The 17,068-nt window shown below is 40.9% G+C and overlaps 2 protein-coding genes across 5 annotated transcripts in view; both read right to left on the reverse strand.

Annotated features, from left to right (window-relative positions):
• Positions 1 to 4,729, reverse strand: part of LOC311020926 (interferon-induced, double-stranded RNA-activated protein kinase-like) — an 18,745-nt gene extending 14,016 nt beyond the window's left edge. The window contains exons 1-3 of the mRNA XM_084021194.1: positions 4,355 to 4,729; positions 1,661 to 1,784; positions 1,416 to 1,570 (exon numbers count right to left, since the gene is read on the reverse strand). Coding sequence (XP_083877320.1) covers positions 1,416 to 1,570; positions 1,661 to 1,784; positions 4,355 to 4,449 — 374 coding nt within the window. The 5' untranslated portion in view covers positions 4,450 to 4,729. The remainder of the gene's footprint in view (positions 1 to 1,415; positions 1,571 to 1,660; positions 1,785 to 4,354) is intronic.
• LOC311020927 (interferon-induced, double-stranded RNA-activated protein kinase-like) overlaps positions 1 to 16,276 on the reverse strand; it is a 20,415-nt gene extending 4,139 nt beyond the window's left edge. Inside the window, exons 1-17 of one of the 4 annotated variants that reach the window (XM_084021199.1) lie at positions 16,025 to 16,275; positions 15,054 to 15,240; positions 14,873 to 14,925; positions 14,241 to 14,396; positions 13,973 to 14,105; positions 13,714 to 13,781; positions 13,552 to 13,630; positions 13,336 to 13,379; positions 13,153 to 13,240; positions 12,825 to 12,877; positions 12,601 to 12,720; positions 12,381 to 12,509; positions 12,093 to 12,297; positions 11,024 to 11,164; positions 10,805 to 10,906; positions 10,566 to 10,628; positions 9,398 to 10,177 (exon numbers count right to left, since the gene is read on the reverse strand). In XM_084021199.1, the coding sequence (XP_083877325.1) occupies positions 9,977 to 10,177; positions 10,566 to 10,628; positions 10,805 to 10,906; positions 11,024 to 11,164; positions 12,093 to 12,297; positions 12,381 to 12,509; positions 12,601 to 12,720; positions 12,825 to 12,877; positions 13,153 to 13,240; positions 13,336 to 13,379; positions 13,552 to 13,630; positions 13,714 to 13,781; positions 13,973 to 14,105; positions 14,241 to 14,396; positions 14,873 to 14,925; positions 15,054 to 15,240; positions 16,025 to 16,128 (1,926 nt within the window). In that variant the 5' untranslated portion in view covers positions 16,129 to 16,275 and the 3' untranslated portion in view covers positions 9,398 to 9,976. Of the gene's footprint in view, positions 1 to 9,397; positions 10,178 to 10,565; positions 10,629 to 10,804; positions 10,907 to 11,023; positions 11,165 to 12,092; positions 12,298 to 12,380; positions 12,510 to 12,600; positions 12,721 to 12,824; positions 12,878 to 13,152; positions 13,241 to 13,320; positions 13,380 to 13,551; positions 13,631 to 13,713; positions 13,782 to 13,972; positions 14,106 to 14,240; positions 14,397 to 14,872; positions 14,926 to 15,053; positions 15,241 to 16,024 lie in introns of those variants that run through there. The other 3 variants (XM_084021198.1, XM_084021197.1, XM_084021200.1) reach the window with 3 other exon arrangements.
• Between the last annotated feature and the right edge of the window lie 792 nt (positions 16,277 to 17,068).

A 17,068-nucleotide genomic window follows, 5' to 3' on the forward strand; every position in this document is an offset into this window, starting at 1 on the left:
TTATCAATACAACCTTGCATTGTGTTTTTCTTTGCAACAATAATACCACTTGGAAACGGTAGGCTAGGTTTGTGAGTGCACGGGACTTACTTGGAATAGCTGTAACTGTCATCCGAGCTGTCAGCTGATTCAGAATCCCCCCGGTATCCTGAATCCTCAATCCAAGATTCGTGGTATCCGACGATATGAGGGTGCCAGAGATTCTTTAATGCCTGCACCTCTCGGAGAGCTTTCCTGATCCAGAGGAGAGCAACGACAAATATCAGTAAACCAAGTAATTTAAATACTGCACAATGCACGCTGGAAGCTTGCTGCTGCGTCCTTACTCTTCAAATGTAGTGCTGACGATCTTCACGGCAAAATTCTTGTTCAGCAGTTTTTGCCTGGCCTTGAAAACATAACCAAAGGCTCCTCTGCCAATACGCTCTATGGAATCGAATTTTGAAGTAAACCTGTCGAGATTCATTTAGAAAGATTGTGCTTTAATTAGACTGTATCATTGTGAAAAAAAAAATGCTGCAGTATAAATTTTATTTTATTTTTCATACCTTGACTCCTCGTACTGATTATTCCCCATACTCTCATCGATGACAGCAAGCTGAGAGAAAAAAAGAATAAAATAAATCAAACTAAGTAAACGTTCTGGCTCTCATGATACTACCACAGTTGACCTGACAATCTGAATATCACAAAAAAGTGGTTAACTGTTACAATATAGCATGCCTGGAAGGAAATAATGCCCCGTTGAAAAAACTATATTATGAGGTTATGAGAGAACAGACCTCAGCTTCGGACGCGTTTGATGACTCGGTGATTCGGCCCGTCGTTGGCGTGCTTTGTGATGATGACTCCTGGATCTCCCTACAGGAATACAATGAGCGACATGAGCACATTCTCAGTATTAACTGCATGGCCTGCTCTCCTACTAATGACAGTAAATGCCTTACATGGGAGTCGATGGCAACACAGGTGGTCCACCACCCTCGGACGCCGTTGATCTGACGGACACCTAAAACACACAGAACAGGAGTTTGACATCACAGAAAATAAGGCCATTGGAACAAAATTTTAAAAAGTGCAATATGAGCAGGACATTTAGAGACATGTATATTTGTTTGGATTGTTCTCTTCTTCTTCATTCAGTGGATGCTACAGGAGCAGCCCAATGCTTAAACAATTAAATAACAGATGTACCCCCCCTTCCACCCTATTAATTCACTAAATACCATGTATTCCTACTCCCCTCCGTGGTTTTAATGCCGTATATCTCATGATGTACAAGCTTGGCTGCTTCCTCCTTTGCTTCCTTCCTTGTTTTACCGACTATGAAGCTGCAGCATATAATTTCAGAAAAACTCTCACTCAGTGCATTTTTAAAATCACGACAACATAGCTTTTGCAGTTACGATGCTTACAAAGTAGGGTAAATCGGTCCCTGTCTTGTTGTCTCCACAGGCCTGATGGTCACCCTGTTCTTATGACCATATTCATTGAGCCAACATATATAGTTGGCCTGAGTGATACTCGTCTGATGAACTGTTGCGGTGGAAGCTTCTGCTGTATTTCCTGTCTGTCAACATAACAACAGGTATATTCCTTTACTCTGGGATACAAAAAAGCACACGTGCAGCAGGTCAACAGAGATGTGTAATAATCTTACAGGGTCAGCTGGTTGCTCCAGACCTCTCAGGGCATTACTAGCCGCGTTCTGTTTGGCTTCCTGCTTGTTCTTCCCCACGCCATCAGGATACGCCGTACCGTTCACGATCGCTCTCACCGTAAATCTGGGGATGAATGTGTCAAACAGGCATAGATGACAGGAGGCTTGATTAACATCCCACAGGTTTCACATAGAACACTACATGTGTTGAAATGCTACTAAAAAGTAATTAATTATAGTCTATACTATATTAGACGCTAGATATCAGAGTTGGATCTCAATTCTTTTTAGAGCCAGGTGCCGCAGTTGCTCTCAACCAACTGCAAGTCCCAGGGCATGATGGGAATCACCTGGCTCACCTCATCTACGAGCTGATTGGCTCTTAGTCACCAGATTCACATTTAATACAGTTTAACTGTCAAAAAATATATAAAGTTTAAAATATTATTTTATACTTTATATTTTTTGACAGTTACACTGTATCTGGGTTTTTTTAACGCCGAGTTGGCCGCTCCTCATTTGCATAAAGTTGAGGTCCAGTCTACTTTATGCAAATCAGAGTCATCCAGCTCGACTCGCCGCCTCGCCAACGCTTGCGAAAATCTTTTAAACTGAATGTTGTCGATCTAAAATAAAGACAGATTCAGAAACTGCATAGCTTATTTCTCGCTTAAAATGTTTTCAGAAACACATTTCGGTGAATTATTTTCGTAAAATAAAGAGAGAGTTTTCAAACGAGCCGCCATGTTGGGATTTGAAATCCGGGAGCAGACAGGCCACCAGTGAAAGCGTTCGTCCAATCAGCTGCAGTTAAAGTTAAAAAAGCTACTATTTAACAATAGTATTTGAATTTAAATACTTCCTTTGTGTTGATTCTACATAAATTCTATCATTTTACATTTAAATATCCATTATAACATACTTTATTCTTAAGAAGAAAGCGATTAATTGCGATTAATTATGGCAAATTGTGCGATTAATTAGTTGTTGTTTTTTAATCGATTGACAGCACTACTAGGGGGATTCTACTTGCCTAATGTGATGCATTGTGGGTTGAAAGCGATGCATGATGGCTAGAATTGTGTCCGACTTAGCAGCCGACTACAAAGACGTCACAGGTCACCCATATCACATGACCCAAAACATCGCAAGGAGCTGCCAAGTGCCGCTCCTTGCAGCGCCTGGCAGTGCGGTCTACGGCGGCTGCAACCGGCTTGCCCACACCTCCGCTACAGCGGAATGGTTCTCTATTGGTTAAAAGTTCAATGACGTGTGTTCAGGTCCGCACTCGGCGGCCAATGAAATGATTTGCCTTTTTATTTTGGTCGCTTTGATCTCATGGCTTGATCTAAAGTTCTGTGCATTGTGCTGTGAGTAGGCCTATTATATGTGAGGTCTGGTTAATACAAACATAGACTGATAATACAAATATACTGGGAAAAAAGAATCTCTTCCTGTACATGGGATATCATTCATTTATTTCCACATGTTGCCTTTGTGTGTGTGTGTGTGTGTGTGTGTGTGTGTGTGTGTGTGTGTGTGTGTGTGTGTGTGTGTGTGTGTGTGTGTGTGTGTGTGTGTGTGTGTGTGTGTGTGTGTGTGTGTGTGTGTGTGTGTGTGTGTGTGTGTGTGTGTGTGTGTGTCTGTGTTCGTGTGTGTATATATAACATATCCTCTTTGGTTTGCTGCTGTGTTCTATCGCTTGAGCACCATATTCATGTTGACTTTGTTGTCCGACTTGACAGCGTTTGGCTGCTGTCTCTTTAGAGCCCACGCCCTCAGACACAAGCCTATGGACACAAGCATCAGGCATACATGTGCCAAGCGCACGTGTATGCCTGATTGATTGGCGTTGTTGTCGACGAATCACGACGCTTTGTTGGTCGCGTGGTTTTGGAGTATCAACGGGACACACCACATGTGCACTTGAACAAATGACAGTGCACAAATGACAGTGCACCACATGCGCCTCCCCCCCCACAGAAGGCGCTAGAAGCTTCAAATAACTTCTAGAACAATCCAAACAAGCGTGTGCAACCCTCATGTTGAGCTTTTCTTTTGTTATAATGGTTTGCAGTGCTTTTTTTTTAAATAAATTGTGTAAAAATTCAAGATGCGTTTTTTATTTTTTTTATATCTACACTACTCCAGCCCCCCCGCGACCCTGAATACAGCATAAGCGGTAGAAAATGGATAGATGGATGGATCTACACTACTACTGTCTACTACCATACACACACACACACACTCTCTCTCTCTCTCTCTCTCTCTCTCTCTCTCTCTCTCTCTCTCTCTCTCTCTCTCTCTCTATGGATAGATAAAAGAAGTGTACAAACTTCTTGGTTACAGAAACATGGCGTATTCATTTTATGAGGTTATTTACTCCATAATGAAAAAAATAGCTCTGAATGAACAACAGCTGAGCAGAAGCGCTTGTCGACCGTCGCGGAGAAATACGCGTCTGAACAGGGGGGCAGCGAATCGCGCGCAATTTTCGTGGGCGCGCCGCGGCCGGTATGAACCAGGCGTTAGGGTAAAAACCGACCTGAGGGGGACACTGGTTGACTTCAAGCAGCACCCATAAAAACATATATTTCAAACATATTGTCATACAATAAGACGTCCTGTTAAAAGTCTTTTTAACATAACTTTTTCCTCGCTCGTAAATCCCAAACAGGAATGTGTTAAACTCACGTTTTGATGTGATCGAGGCCAACAGATCCAACGTCCTCGTACCTCAGCTCCAGGCGTCCCCTCTGCGTGTACTCGTTTAGCTTAGCTACGGCCATTGTATATAAAACAACGGTCACGCGTCACGTCACCAGTTCAAATTGCAAATATCACGATACCTCAACTGTTTAATACGTTTCCTTATCACATCAACTCTATCACAAAAACCGGTGGAAACACGGACGAGCGATAGGATGGAGCAGAGTCGTCAAAAGTACAGACGTAGGGATCCGCAAACCAATTCCTAGCGCTTCAGCCTAGCAAGACAGCAGTTTAGCATACGCCGTTTAGCACACGCCAAGACACACGCCAAGACACACCACAATGAAGCAATGTAATTGGTAAATGGAGGAAGAAACAGCATGACAATGAACTGCGGGGAAAAGCAGTCAGGTAACTTTCCTCTCCGGCTGAGTGGGAGGGGCTGTGTTTGTTTAAAACGGGGTCAACCCCGGTCACCGTGTGCGTCTTGGCTTCTATCATTTTAGTTGTAGTGTAGTTACAACTGCACTTATACAAAATGGAAATATTATATATTATTTATGCTGATTATTTTACTACTCATGTACAAGCCCAACTAGGGACAAGAGTTGGAAATTAGCGATAGCTATAAACTCTCTGTACAGTTGCATTCTTTGTATTGAAACTATGTCAACTGTATCGTCCCTATTTAAATAAAATTCTATTCTATTCTATATTATGACAATAGTTCTAAATAAATAATAATGATAGAATAAATAAGAATATAAATAATTACCTACATTTGAAGTATATGAAAGTAAAACAAATGCAGGCAAATTTGATGGAGCTGAATTAATAGTAGCCTTATCTATATTTTACAGGTGCTATGCTTAAGTTTCTTAAGAAACAGCACAGACGAGCCAACTTTATCATCCAGTGTAGGCACAGGCATTTACACCTTCAACTGGCACAGATGAGTCATATGCAGCTGCCTCAGGCAGTACAAGCAGAACAGGTCCAGTACAGCCACCGTTGTCAAATACAGACACAAGGGAAGAACAGGCAGCCTCAGCCACTATTCACACAACCACATGTGTACAGCAAGCATCAGAAGCTAGCTCAGACCCTAAAGCAACAGTCTCTGCTCCACCAAATGTTTCAGCAGACTGGGTTATTACAGAGACGGCTGTCAAATGGTGAAACGATTACTAGGAGCTGGCTTTCATACTCGGTGAAAAACAACGATGTGTATTGTTTTTGCTGTAAGCTCTTTTCCACACAAAAAAATAATAGGAGAAGGTGTTAATGACTGGTCAAACATCAACGCCATTCTGAAGCAGCATGAGGGTAGTCCAGAACACACAAGCAATATGATTAAGTGGAGAGAACTTGATCTGTGCTTAAGTCGTAGAAAAACACTTGACCACATAGAAATGACAGCTTTGGAGGCTGAAAGAAAGAGATGGCGAGATGTCCTTACACGCCTCATAAGTATCACACAGTCTATGGCTGAAAGAAACCTATCATTCAGAGGTTCATCAGATAAGCTCTTCCAACCAGATAATGGAAACTTTCTGAAAGAGGTTGAATTATTAGCTAAATTTCACCCTGTTTTGGAAAATCATGTCAGCAGAATTAAAGATGGAGAGACACATGCTCATTTCCTTAGTAAGGACATACAGAATGAGCTGATACATCTCAAGAGTGACAGGATTCTCACAACTATTGTGACTCAAGTAAGAAACTCGAAATACTCCATTATCTTAGACTGGCACAGGGCCGGCCCGTGGCATAGGCCGTATAGGCAAATGCTAAGGGCGCCGTCCATCGGGGGGCGCCACGCCAGTGCCACAAATGGTAAAAAAAAAAAAAAAAAAAAAAAAAGTTGGTACAAGAAATAATCCCACGTTAATTAAAACGCAAAGCAAAGCCTATTTAATAGAAATAATATTTGTAACAACATTACAACCCCCCCAGCTCCCCCCCTCCCATGCACGGTGCGCCCCCTCCCTTCCCGTAGCCTATCATGATTCTTTTTGGACGTCATCACATCAAAAAATCAACACAAGATGTCAAAACGGCCAAAACTGTCGGGTGCCCAGGGAAGAAAAAAAAGAAAAGAAGAGGAGGAGAAACGAGAAAAAGACAGAGGTAACGTTACATGAAATTATTTATCTGTTACAGATAGACACCTGGCTTTTTAGCATTAGGATAACGTTACATGATTCGCTAATTGCTAATCAATAAATAGCTAACGTTAGTTGACTGTTTTAACGTCAGTTAATATTGTGGAGGGGGCTAAGTTGTTATGGAAAGTAATAATGTAACGTAATTACAGTACTCCCACCTTACATTCCTCAGGGACATTTGTATTAGATCTTTTAAGCAGGTGTTTACATTTGTTTACATTTTTATTGCCTTCTGGTTAGCTAACATTTGGCAACCATGTGTTTTGTTCCGTGTTTTTTTTACGGTTGCCATGGCAACCATGTGTTTTGTTCCATGTTTTCTATGGTTGCCATGGCAACCATGTGTTTTGTTCCATGTTTTTTTACGGTTGCCATGGCAACCATGTGTTTTGTTACATGGTTTTGATCTTTGAAAGGGTGTACTTGCATTATTAGTTTACGTGCATTACCACGTGATAATTCTAACCAACTAGGGCAACGTTGAGGGGAGTGTCTTATGTCCGCACTTATTTCAGACCATCTGCAGAGAAAAGCATGCGAAGGGAGGTACCCTGGAGATACCGCGAGTTTTTAAAGTCATGTGACATGTCGCAAAGGGAAGTTATCACCAGCATTTGTGACGTTTTTTTCCCAGAATGCCTTGTTTTGCGAGGCAAATGCATGCGCATGCTTGATTCGAAACAAGCCTACAGATTCAGCTTGGCGTAGCGGAAGTTTCGTGGCAAAAAGCCTCGCCGAGACTGCGCTGAAAGCTCGCCAGCTCCAACCTGGTCTACTTTCGGCACAAGGCGTAAATAAAGTCCATTCATTCAATGCGAATCACAGCTGGCGGAGTGGAAGTTTGGCTGACGGCGCGCAGTGCGCACACGTCACCGAGACCTCACAGGCAGGTTACCACAGTTCCAGGCACATTTAAATGCAATAAATAATCACAACAAACACTATTTAATGCAACTAATTGAATCAACACGTGAATGTATATCTATATAGATTGTCCCGTCACATCTGACGTCAGATCAAAGGCTGATGGCACACGTAACGGAAACTCAGCCTCTCGGACCAAAACATCTCCCTCTCTCTCTCCTGTTTTTTATAATATCGGCATTGTTTTTATTATGATACGCGCGCACAGCGCGTGATGCGCGTGGTGGGAGCGGTGGCGCTGCTTCTGTCATCGGGTTGTCAAGTGACGGAACTTGCACTGAACCTCCCCTAACGCATTAAAGGTGAGGAGAGGAGCTCATTTGATTGGTCAAGATCTGAATCGGCTGTATTAATCCCAGTCCACGCCTCGTCTCCTCCTCGTCTCCCACTCACGCCTTCTTCTCCTCCCTCTTTCCCACTTGCGCCGGAGGGCGAGACGGGAGGTGAGCCTGCGCTGCGCGAGCCTGCGCGGTGCACGAAACTTGCAAAGTCCAGGCGGACACACCCCGTCGGCGCGGCGCAGGTGCGCTGAAAGCTGACTGCGCCTGGTCTACGAAACTAGGGCCCAATAAATTGAATCTAATCTAATTTGCATATCAGTTAACATCATACATATCTCTTTGGTTTTTCATTTATATTATATCATTTCATTTTATTCCTGGAATCATATGTTTTTATTATTAGACTGTAATACTCAGGCCCGGCCCTAACCAATCTGGAGCCCTAGGCAAGATTTTAGGTGGCGCCCCCCTTGCATCGGCAGTGTAGTGTATATACTCACAAGAAACTAATAATGCAAGTACACCCTTTCAAAGATCAAAACCATGTAACAAAACACATGGTTGCCATGGCAACTGTAAAAAAACATGGAACAAAACACATTGTTGCCATGGCAACCATAGAAAACATGGAACAAAACACATGGTTGCCATGGCAACCATAGAAAACATGGAACAAAACACATGGTTGCCATGGCAACCGTAAAAAAACATGGAACAAAACACATGGTTGCCATGGCAACCATAGAAAACACGGAACAAAACACATGGTTGCCATGGCAACCATAAAAAAAACACGGAACAAAACACATGGTTGCCAAATGTTAGCTAACCAGAAGGCAATAAAAATGTAAACAAATGTAAACACCTGCTTAAAAGATCTAATACAAATGTCCCTGAGGAATGTAAGGTGGGAGTACTGTAATTACGTTACATTATTACTTTCCATAACAACTTAGCCCCCTCCACAATATTAACTGACGTTAAAACAGTCAACTAACGTTAGCTATTTATTGATTAGCAATTAGCGAATCATGTAACGTTATCCTAATGCTAAAAAGCCAGGTGTCTATCTGTAACAGATAAATAATTTCATGTAACGTTACCTCTGTCTTTTTCTCGTTTCTCCTCCTCTTCTTTTCTTTTTTTTCTTCCCTGGGCACCCGACAGTTTTGGCCGTTTTGACATCTTGTGTTGATTTTTTGATGTGATGACGTCCAAAAAGAATCATGATAGGCTACGGGAAGGGAGGGGGCGCACCGTGCATGGGAGGGGGGGAGCTGGGGGGGTTGTAATGTTGTTACAAATATTAATTCTATTAAATAGGCTTTGCTTTGCGTTTTAATTAACGTGGGATTATTTCTTGTACCAACTTTTTTTTTATTTTTTTTTTACCATTTGTGGCACTGGCGTGGCGCCCCCCAATGGACGGCGCCCTTAGCATTTGCCTATACGGCCTATGCCACGGGCCGGCCCTGGCTACCACGGCAACATTTGGTCTGGGAGATGTCCTTGTGTTTGTCTTTGAACTCCAACCCTTTCACGGTGTTTCCATTTCATAAAATATAATCGTAACCTTTTTTTTCTCACCTAAAAATGTCTTGTAGCTGCACCTTCTCGTGTCATCTCTGGTTGTAAAAAGCCAAAATGTCAAATCAGATTCAATATTTTTTTTTTATTGAATATACTTCAAATAATACATTATATTGTAGAAGATTATACACTTAATTCAAACATGTTGAAAAAGAATCATTGTCTCACATTGATACATAAACCAATAAACCGAAAACAATACATTTATAATGTAAACTTCAGACATACATGATACATGACATTGTTTTTAATGATATATGAATGCATTACTCCAGAATGTCTACAGGTACTGTATAGTAGGCCCATATGTGTGTGTAGTTGCATGACCACTTGATCCTAGATCACCATTATTGACATATTCAACCCAAAACCAAGGCTGTGATGTGACCTCATTTAAAATTAATTTAACCAAGTCCAGCACAGAATAAAATGTCAACTGACGACACAGAACCCCCCCCCCCCCCCCCCCCCTCCCTTTTTTGGTGGGATTTTCCTTAATTTCCCAGTTCATGATTTGTGTTCAACCCCCAAACTACCATCCACCTCCAAGTGTGTGTGTGTGTGTATGAATGTCAGGCCCTGTGAAGAACTTTGTTCTATATAAGTGCTGTTCATGATTTCCCTCACAAATCACATTAATATCACTTCAACGAATCATTTCCCTGGATCGATACGTCAATTATATCCCCGATTCTTCGTAATGCAGCTTCAAGTTCCCGCTGCCTAAGTTGTTCATTTTGTGAGATGAACGTCTGAGACCACTTCTCCATCTCAGCTTTCACGTTACTTGCTTCAGGCCGGTCTTCTGGCTTCTCACCCAACATTAATGTAATCATTTGATTCTGCAAAAATAAACGGCTATTGAGATATGTGCACAAGCAATAAAAATGTCATATACACAATTTGATATTATTCACAGATTCAATGCAGCGGCCCCGTTTTGAGGCTTTAGAGACCCCTGTGTGTCAGCCTCCCTGCTACTCTGTTGGCAGTGAGAGGAAGTATGCAGATCCTTAAGTAAAAGTACTAATACCACTCTTTTAAAATACTCCATTACAAGTAAAAGTCCTGCATTCAAAATGTAAAATCTTAGTAGCAGTATGTGTGGATGTACTTTTAAGTATTATCTGCTAATTAATATTCTGTCAATCGATACATAAATGTATGGTTTCAGCTGTACGTTTTCATAAGTTTAGTGTGTGAAACTTCAGTACAAATGTAGTAATCTACCTCTTGGGGAAAAGTCAGTGGAAACCCTTCAGGGAGCTTCTGACTTCTGGCATCATCCCAAACCTGGTATAATTCATGAGGTGATAGAAGGATAAAATAAATTGTTAGGTAGTTAATAATACAGATCATTATGCTCTGTTGAAAGTTACAAATCAGTACAAGAAACAACAAGATGGATTAAAAGATGGATTTGCATGCGTCTCCCTAGAGAAGCTGGGTTCTCATTGGTATCGACTCACCACTACTCTTTCGTGGCCAGTAGAGAGTTTCCAAAGGAGTTCGAAGTATATCAGCCCCAGAGCAAATATGTCCACTTTCCTGTCGTAGGTCTTCTCCCTCTTCCGTGATCAAACAAAAACACAGCCAAAATCTTATTTTAGTAATCTTGAATTATTAGTAAACTTGAATTATTAACAAGTCGTGTAATACACAAGACTTAAATTCAAAGTCCGTCTCACTTGTTCGGGAGCCATGTAAGATTGGGTTCCTTTGTTCTCCGTTCTCTCCATCAGAGCAGAGTCGTCTTCGTCGTCCTTGGTGACCAGACCAAAGTCCCCGATCTTCACTTCCTCGTCCAGTCCGAACAAGATGTTATCAGGCTTAACGGAGAAAAGAGAGAACACACATTGAAATAAACATCAAGCTCCTCGCCTGATGAAGCAGTGGATTTACAGCTTGAAAAAAAGCCACCTGTTGCTTTTTTCTCTCAGTTAATTGGTCTATTGTTCAACTAATAGCCTTATGTTTATCGAGTTCAGCATTTCATTTATAGGTTTATCAAATTATGTGACATCATTCCAATGTGGCATTTATTAATTTAATTGTTATTCCGCTACATCAAACGCAAATAGCCTCCATTTCCAGGTAACGGTGTGGTCTCATGTTTTATGACCTGAGGGCCTTAATGCGGTTCAAAGCTTCCTCCATCCTACCAAGAATATACTGCCCGGCGATTATAGAATACTAGCCTTAAAGAACGACGCCTTTAACACAATAAGTTGAGAAATAATTAAAAGAAATTGTTCATTTATATACAGAAGCATTTACAAGGCAGACAAATAAAAAGAAAAATCCAGCCAGCTCATAATATTCTGTCGCTTTGCTCTCTTCACATACAAAGTCCGTTCCAGATCGAGTCAGTTTCCAGTCCTTCACGGAAACACAGCTCAACTACCGGTTATTCTCGCTGGCAAAATCCACACATTGACAGGTTTGTGGGAGCGATCTCACAGTGGAGCCGTCACTGTTATGCTATGTGTCTCAAATCTGCCTCGAAGCCTACTCCTGGTCTCCCCTTCTTTCCCATACCTCACGGTCCCTTGTCATCTCCCGTGGGACCAGGATTGTTCTGTGTGGAATAGAGAGACGAGAACCTCTGGCTCTCCACCGAGGCCAGTTTCAAATCTCAAGTCTCTGCCATCTGCCTTGCCACCTACTCTTGGTCTCTCCTTCCCAGACCTCATCTAACGCTGACACACCTGTAGCGTCTGTATCCGCCACACACACACATGCAGAGTCCGGCCTCACCTTCAGGTCCCTGTGGATGTGCTTCTTGGAGTGAATGTATTCGACTCCGCTGACTATCTGCAGAGCGATGTTTAGACTCTTTTCTCTTCTCTCGGAGTCTTGCGGGGACACTGTGTTCTTCTCATCAATCCAGTCTTTGAGTGTTTTGGTGTCACATAACTCCATCTGAATGTAGAGGTACTTTGTCGATGAATTATCTGCAGACCTGGTGGAGAAAGAAGAGAAAGATGATTAAATTACTCTCCTTTTTAACAAGGAAAAGACTGAAAGTAAGCATGTCAAACTTACTGGGAAGATCCTTTACTGCCATCTGAAATGTCCCACTCATATCCCGAATCCTCCATCCAAAAGGTGTAGTACCTAACGATATTACAGTGGTGGAGGTCTGACAGCGTTCTCACCTCTCGGAGAGACTTCCTGATCCAATGAGGAACGAGAACACGACTCAGTAAACAGAGTACTTGCAGAAACACTGTGCACTCTACACTGCGTACTGCTGCATACTCACTCTTCACGGCAGACGATCTTCACAGCGTAATACTTCTCAAGCACTTTATGTCTGACTTTGTAAACGCAACCAAAGGCTCCACTGCCGAGACAGTCCATGGGATCAAAGTCTAACGTAAACCTGTCGAGATTAAGGATTAGGCAAAGAAATTAAGAGATTTAAGACCAAAACAGTATAAAAAGAAAAAACATTCGACAATGCAAATGAATATTTTGTTGTCCTACCTTGACTGGATAGTACTCTGACTATTTCCCATAGTCTTGACGTTGACGGCATGCTTATAGAATAAAAGAATAAAACAGAAATATTGATATTCATAGTATAGGGAAAAAAAGTATTATTGAGTAGTATACTTATTAAAAAGATTCTAATACAAAAGTAGAAGTGCTGATTCTTCACTCAAGTAAAAGTGAACAAGTACAGGCTCTGAAATGTACTCAAAGTAAAAAGTATCCCTATGAAAGACATAGCATACAGAGTAAGCCGAACACAAGACAATGGATTATTCTATTAGCCCTCAAAGTTTTTACAATTGTGATAGAAAGTTCGGACCTGATCGTTGGAAGAGTTTGATGAATCTGTGAATATCACTGAGCCACTTGTACCCGTTGACATGCTTCGTGACGATGCAAGAGACTCCCTAGGAGGATACAACAAAGAATGAGTTTCAACATTGAGCTGGACGGTCTGTTTTAATATTGGAGTCAACAAGTGCCTTACAGTGACGTTGACAACCTGGTTGGTGCATCACCTCCAGGAGTTCCCAACTTTAATGTCATCTGCCGAATCACAAAAAGTGTTGATATAGCACGTTCCAAATAAAATCATGCACTGCCCTGTAATTTGTAATTGTAATTTTTTGACCTCGGTCAAACCGTTCATCTTGTTGAACCACGATTTAACTGTCTGGCTCTTACAATGCTGCTGTCGGTGTGTAACGAGAGAACAAACCTGAGCCTTTGATGGGTTCAATGAATCGGTGAATATTGTGCCCGTCAGAGTGCTTTGTGACGGCGATTCACGGGACTCCCTGGGGGAATACAACGAGAAGGATGAGCACAGTTTTCTAAGCGTTTAGCTCCACCCTCCTACCGATGACGATAAAAACCTCACAGGGTAGTTGATCGTGCAGGAAACACGGGCGACGCCCCGTCTTCGGACACCGTTGATCTGACGGACACCTAAAAGGAAAAGAATGTTAGATGTTATAATTTAATGTAGAATTTCGCTTCAGTAGAACCATTTCATTCAATAGTAGAGGGTTAGTGTTAGGAAGTCCGGATCTTTCAAAAACACACATTTGAATCAACACCAGGTTACCAGGCGTAACTAACAAATTGGCATTGGAATGCATATTTGATGACATAAATACCTTGCTGTCCCAGTCCGACTGCTCTTGAAGGGCAGACCAGGCCAGCCGAGCTGCGTTTTTTTTGGCTTCCATGGCGGTCCTTCCCTCGCCTTCTGGGTACATCTTTTTGTCGATCATCAATTTGTAGAAAAATCTGGTTTTGTGTGTTTTGAAAAGAACGAGTCATTATCGTAATGTTGGTCAGAGCTGAAAACAAGAGTTGGTATACCGATGTTATGGAGGCCATAGGCCATAGGCCTCCATGACATCGGTTCAGCTTCATACTTACTGAAGATTATGAGCCGGACCACATCTCCTGTCCTCGATGTAAGAATGGCAGCGCTTCGTCTTCTGACAATAGTGGTTCACAAGTCCCATGAAATTTGTCTCACTTTGTTTGTTTTTGTGATGCTGAGGCTCTGCACCGCGACATTTCATCGTATTACTGTAAGGAACAAGTGACATTTCACACTGGTGAAAACATGTAAACCCATGCTAAAACGCACCTGCTGCCATCAGACAGTAGTGAAAACCACTATTTAACCACCCTTCTCTTTGTACTGCATCATCATAATCCATACTCAATCATAATTACCATATAAGACTACATTAAAACGTTGATGACGGGACATAACACTGGTTCAAAGATCATATCACGACCGTCATGAGCCGTGGTAGGACAGTGATTGATGGATGGACATCATGATGTTATTGCTGGATGGAAATCAGTTGGTACCAGTGTCACATTTTTGTTTTCCAAGAAGAGTAAGACATTGGAATTAGATTTTTTTTCCTGGCATATAATGTTAACTAGATGCACAATATGATCGGGGATGTGATGTCAAATAGTCTCCAAATCACTATTCGTCTGGACCTATTGCTGTATCAATCAATTTATCTCATCTCAACACTGTTACTCACCGCATAGCTAAAACATTCTGATTTGATTCCTCTCTTTGTTGACCCGGGGTACACTAAAATGAAAACAAAGTACAATTTAGAGACAGAGCACACACGACCACACAATCACTTTTTAGGCCTGTGATTGGTCCTTGCTTTTAAAACTAGCGGATGCTTAAATAAAGAGGAATGCAAATCTTACTGCGTCAAGATGTTCCTTTTCCAAACATTTCAGAACATTTTTAGCTGCATCGTTCCTGGCGTCGAGATCTTTTTCCTTTTCCAAGCATTTCAGAGCATTTTTAGCTGCATCGTTCCTGGCTTCCTTCTTGGTCTTCCCCACACCATCCGGATAGACTTTACCATTTAGGACTACCTTCTGGATGAATCTGTGGAGGGAATTGTCAAGTCTTGAATCCACAGACTGCCATATTCAGCTTGGGTCAGGTAACCATTGTCCTGGACTCCACGAGGATATTCACACACATAAACAAGCCTTTGGTCGGTTGTGATTAGACATGGGACAATATGAAAATTCCATTTGACGATTATCCCCGCCAAAATAATTCATGATATTATCCCGATGATCAACAAAAATGTGCAAAAAAGGCTCAATTTTTTCACTTTTCTACCATGACAGCTTTTTCAAGTCACTCATGTGACAATATTCAAGATTATCCCGATGATGTAAATTCACCAGGATCAACTTTTTTTTATCTCTTTTCGTCGCATCACGACAATGTGATTACGGTCATAGGAGAAAAAAAAATGTAGCACACGTTATTTATTCAATAATTTACTTCCATTATCGTGGATAATCATGAATATCATCACAAGTGAATTAGCAAAAGACGTGGTAGAAGTGAAAAACCGAGCCTCATTTATAAAATACACGATTCAAAAACCCATTTACATTATTTTGTTTATGCAAGGAGACCTTTTGATATAGGACCATCTTATTTAAAATGATGTCATTGTCTCAAAGTAGTGCGTCTCATCTGTGACACAATAAATTATGATTATCATGATAATACCGTGAATTGGCCAGGGTAATCTTCATATCGTCCCATAAATATAGCTTTAATAAACTACAGGGCGAAACTGTGAAGCAACAATCTGCGACATAGTCACCCAGGAAGAGTCAAAAGTCGCTCCCATGTTTATCCAACTCACGTCTTGTCGTGGGGAGGGCCAGAGTCGGAGCCGTCGAAGTGCAGCTCGGAGCGCGTTCGTGATACGTGCTCGTTCAGTTCAGAAATAAAGTTTTTATTTTCCATCGTGTGAGAAACAGCCGGACATCCAGCTCACACGAACTTTAAAACCGAGGAAACAAAGCTCACTCTCTCATTCTCTTTCCCCTTCTCTTCCTGCTCGGTCCCCGTCAGATATTACCGTCAGATATTACACGGCCGACCTGTTAACTTTCGATTTCCCCCCTCACGTCACTGACGTCACTGACGTCACGTGGCTCGACTCTTAAAAAAAAAAAAAAAAGACTTTACTATCTCAAAGTAATGACTTGGTATCTTAATAAGACTCAGTATCTAAATATAATGACTTATCTCAGAATTATGACTTAGTATCTAAACAAATACTTAGTATATAAAAAAATTAGAGTGTCTTAAAAAATACTTCTCATCTCGTATTTCACATCTCAACAGCCCCCCTTTCGGTTGAATTAAATATCTTATCTTAAAAAAAAAAAAGTGTTTTAAAAGAATACATAGTATCTAAAAAAAAACTTAGTATCTTAAAAAAAAACTTAGTATCTAAAAGAAAATCTTAGTATCTTAAAAAAAAATCTTATCTGAAAAAAATACTTAGTATCTAAACAAAATCTGAGTATCTCAAAATAATAATGTAGTATCTCAAAATAATAACTTAGTATCTAAATATAATCACTTAGTATCTCAGAATTATGACTTAATATCTAAAAAAAAAAACTTGGTATCTAAAAGAAAATCTTAGTATCTTAAAAAAAAATCTTATCTGAAAAAAATACTTAGTATCTAAAAAAAATCTGAGTATCTCAAAATAATAACTTAGTATCTCAAAATAATAACTTAGTATCTAAATATAATCACTTAGTATCTCCGAATTATGACTTAGTATCTAAGAAAAAAAACTTAGTATCTAAAAAAAATCTTAGCATCTAAAAAAATCTTAGTATCTTAAAAAAATACTTAGTATCTAAAAAAAATCTGAGTATCTCAAAAT

This window comes from Eutrigla gurnardus (assembly GCF_963514095.1).
Source record: "Eutrigla gurnardus genome assembly, chromosome: 11".
Classification (NCBI taxonomy): Eukaryota; Metazoa; Chordata; class Actinopteri; order Perciformes; family Triglidae; genus Eutrigla; species Eutrigla gurnardus.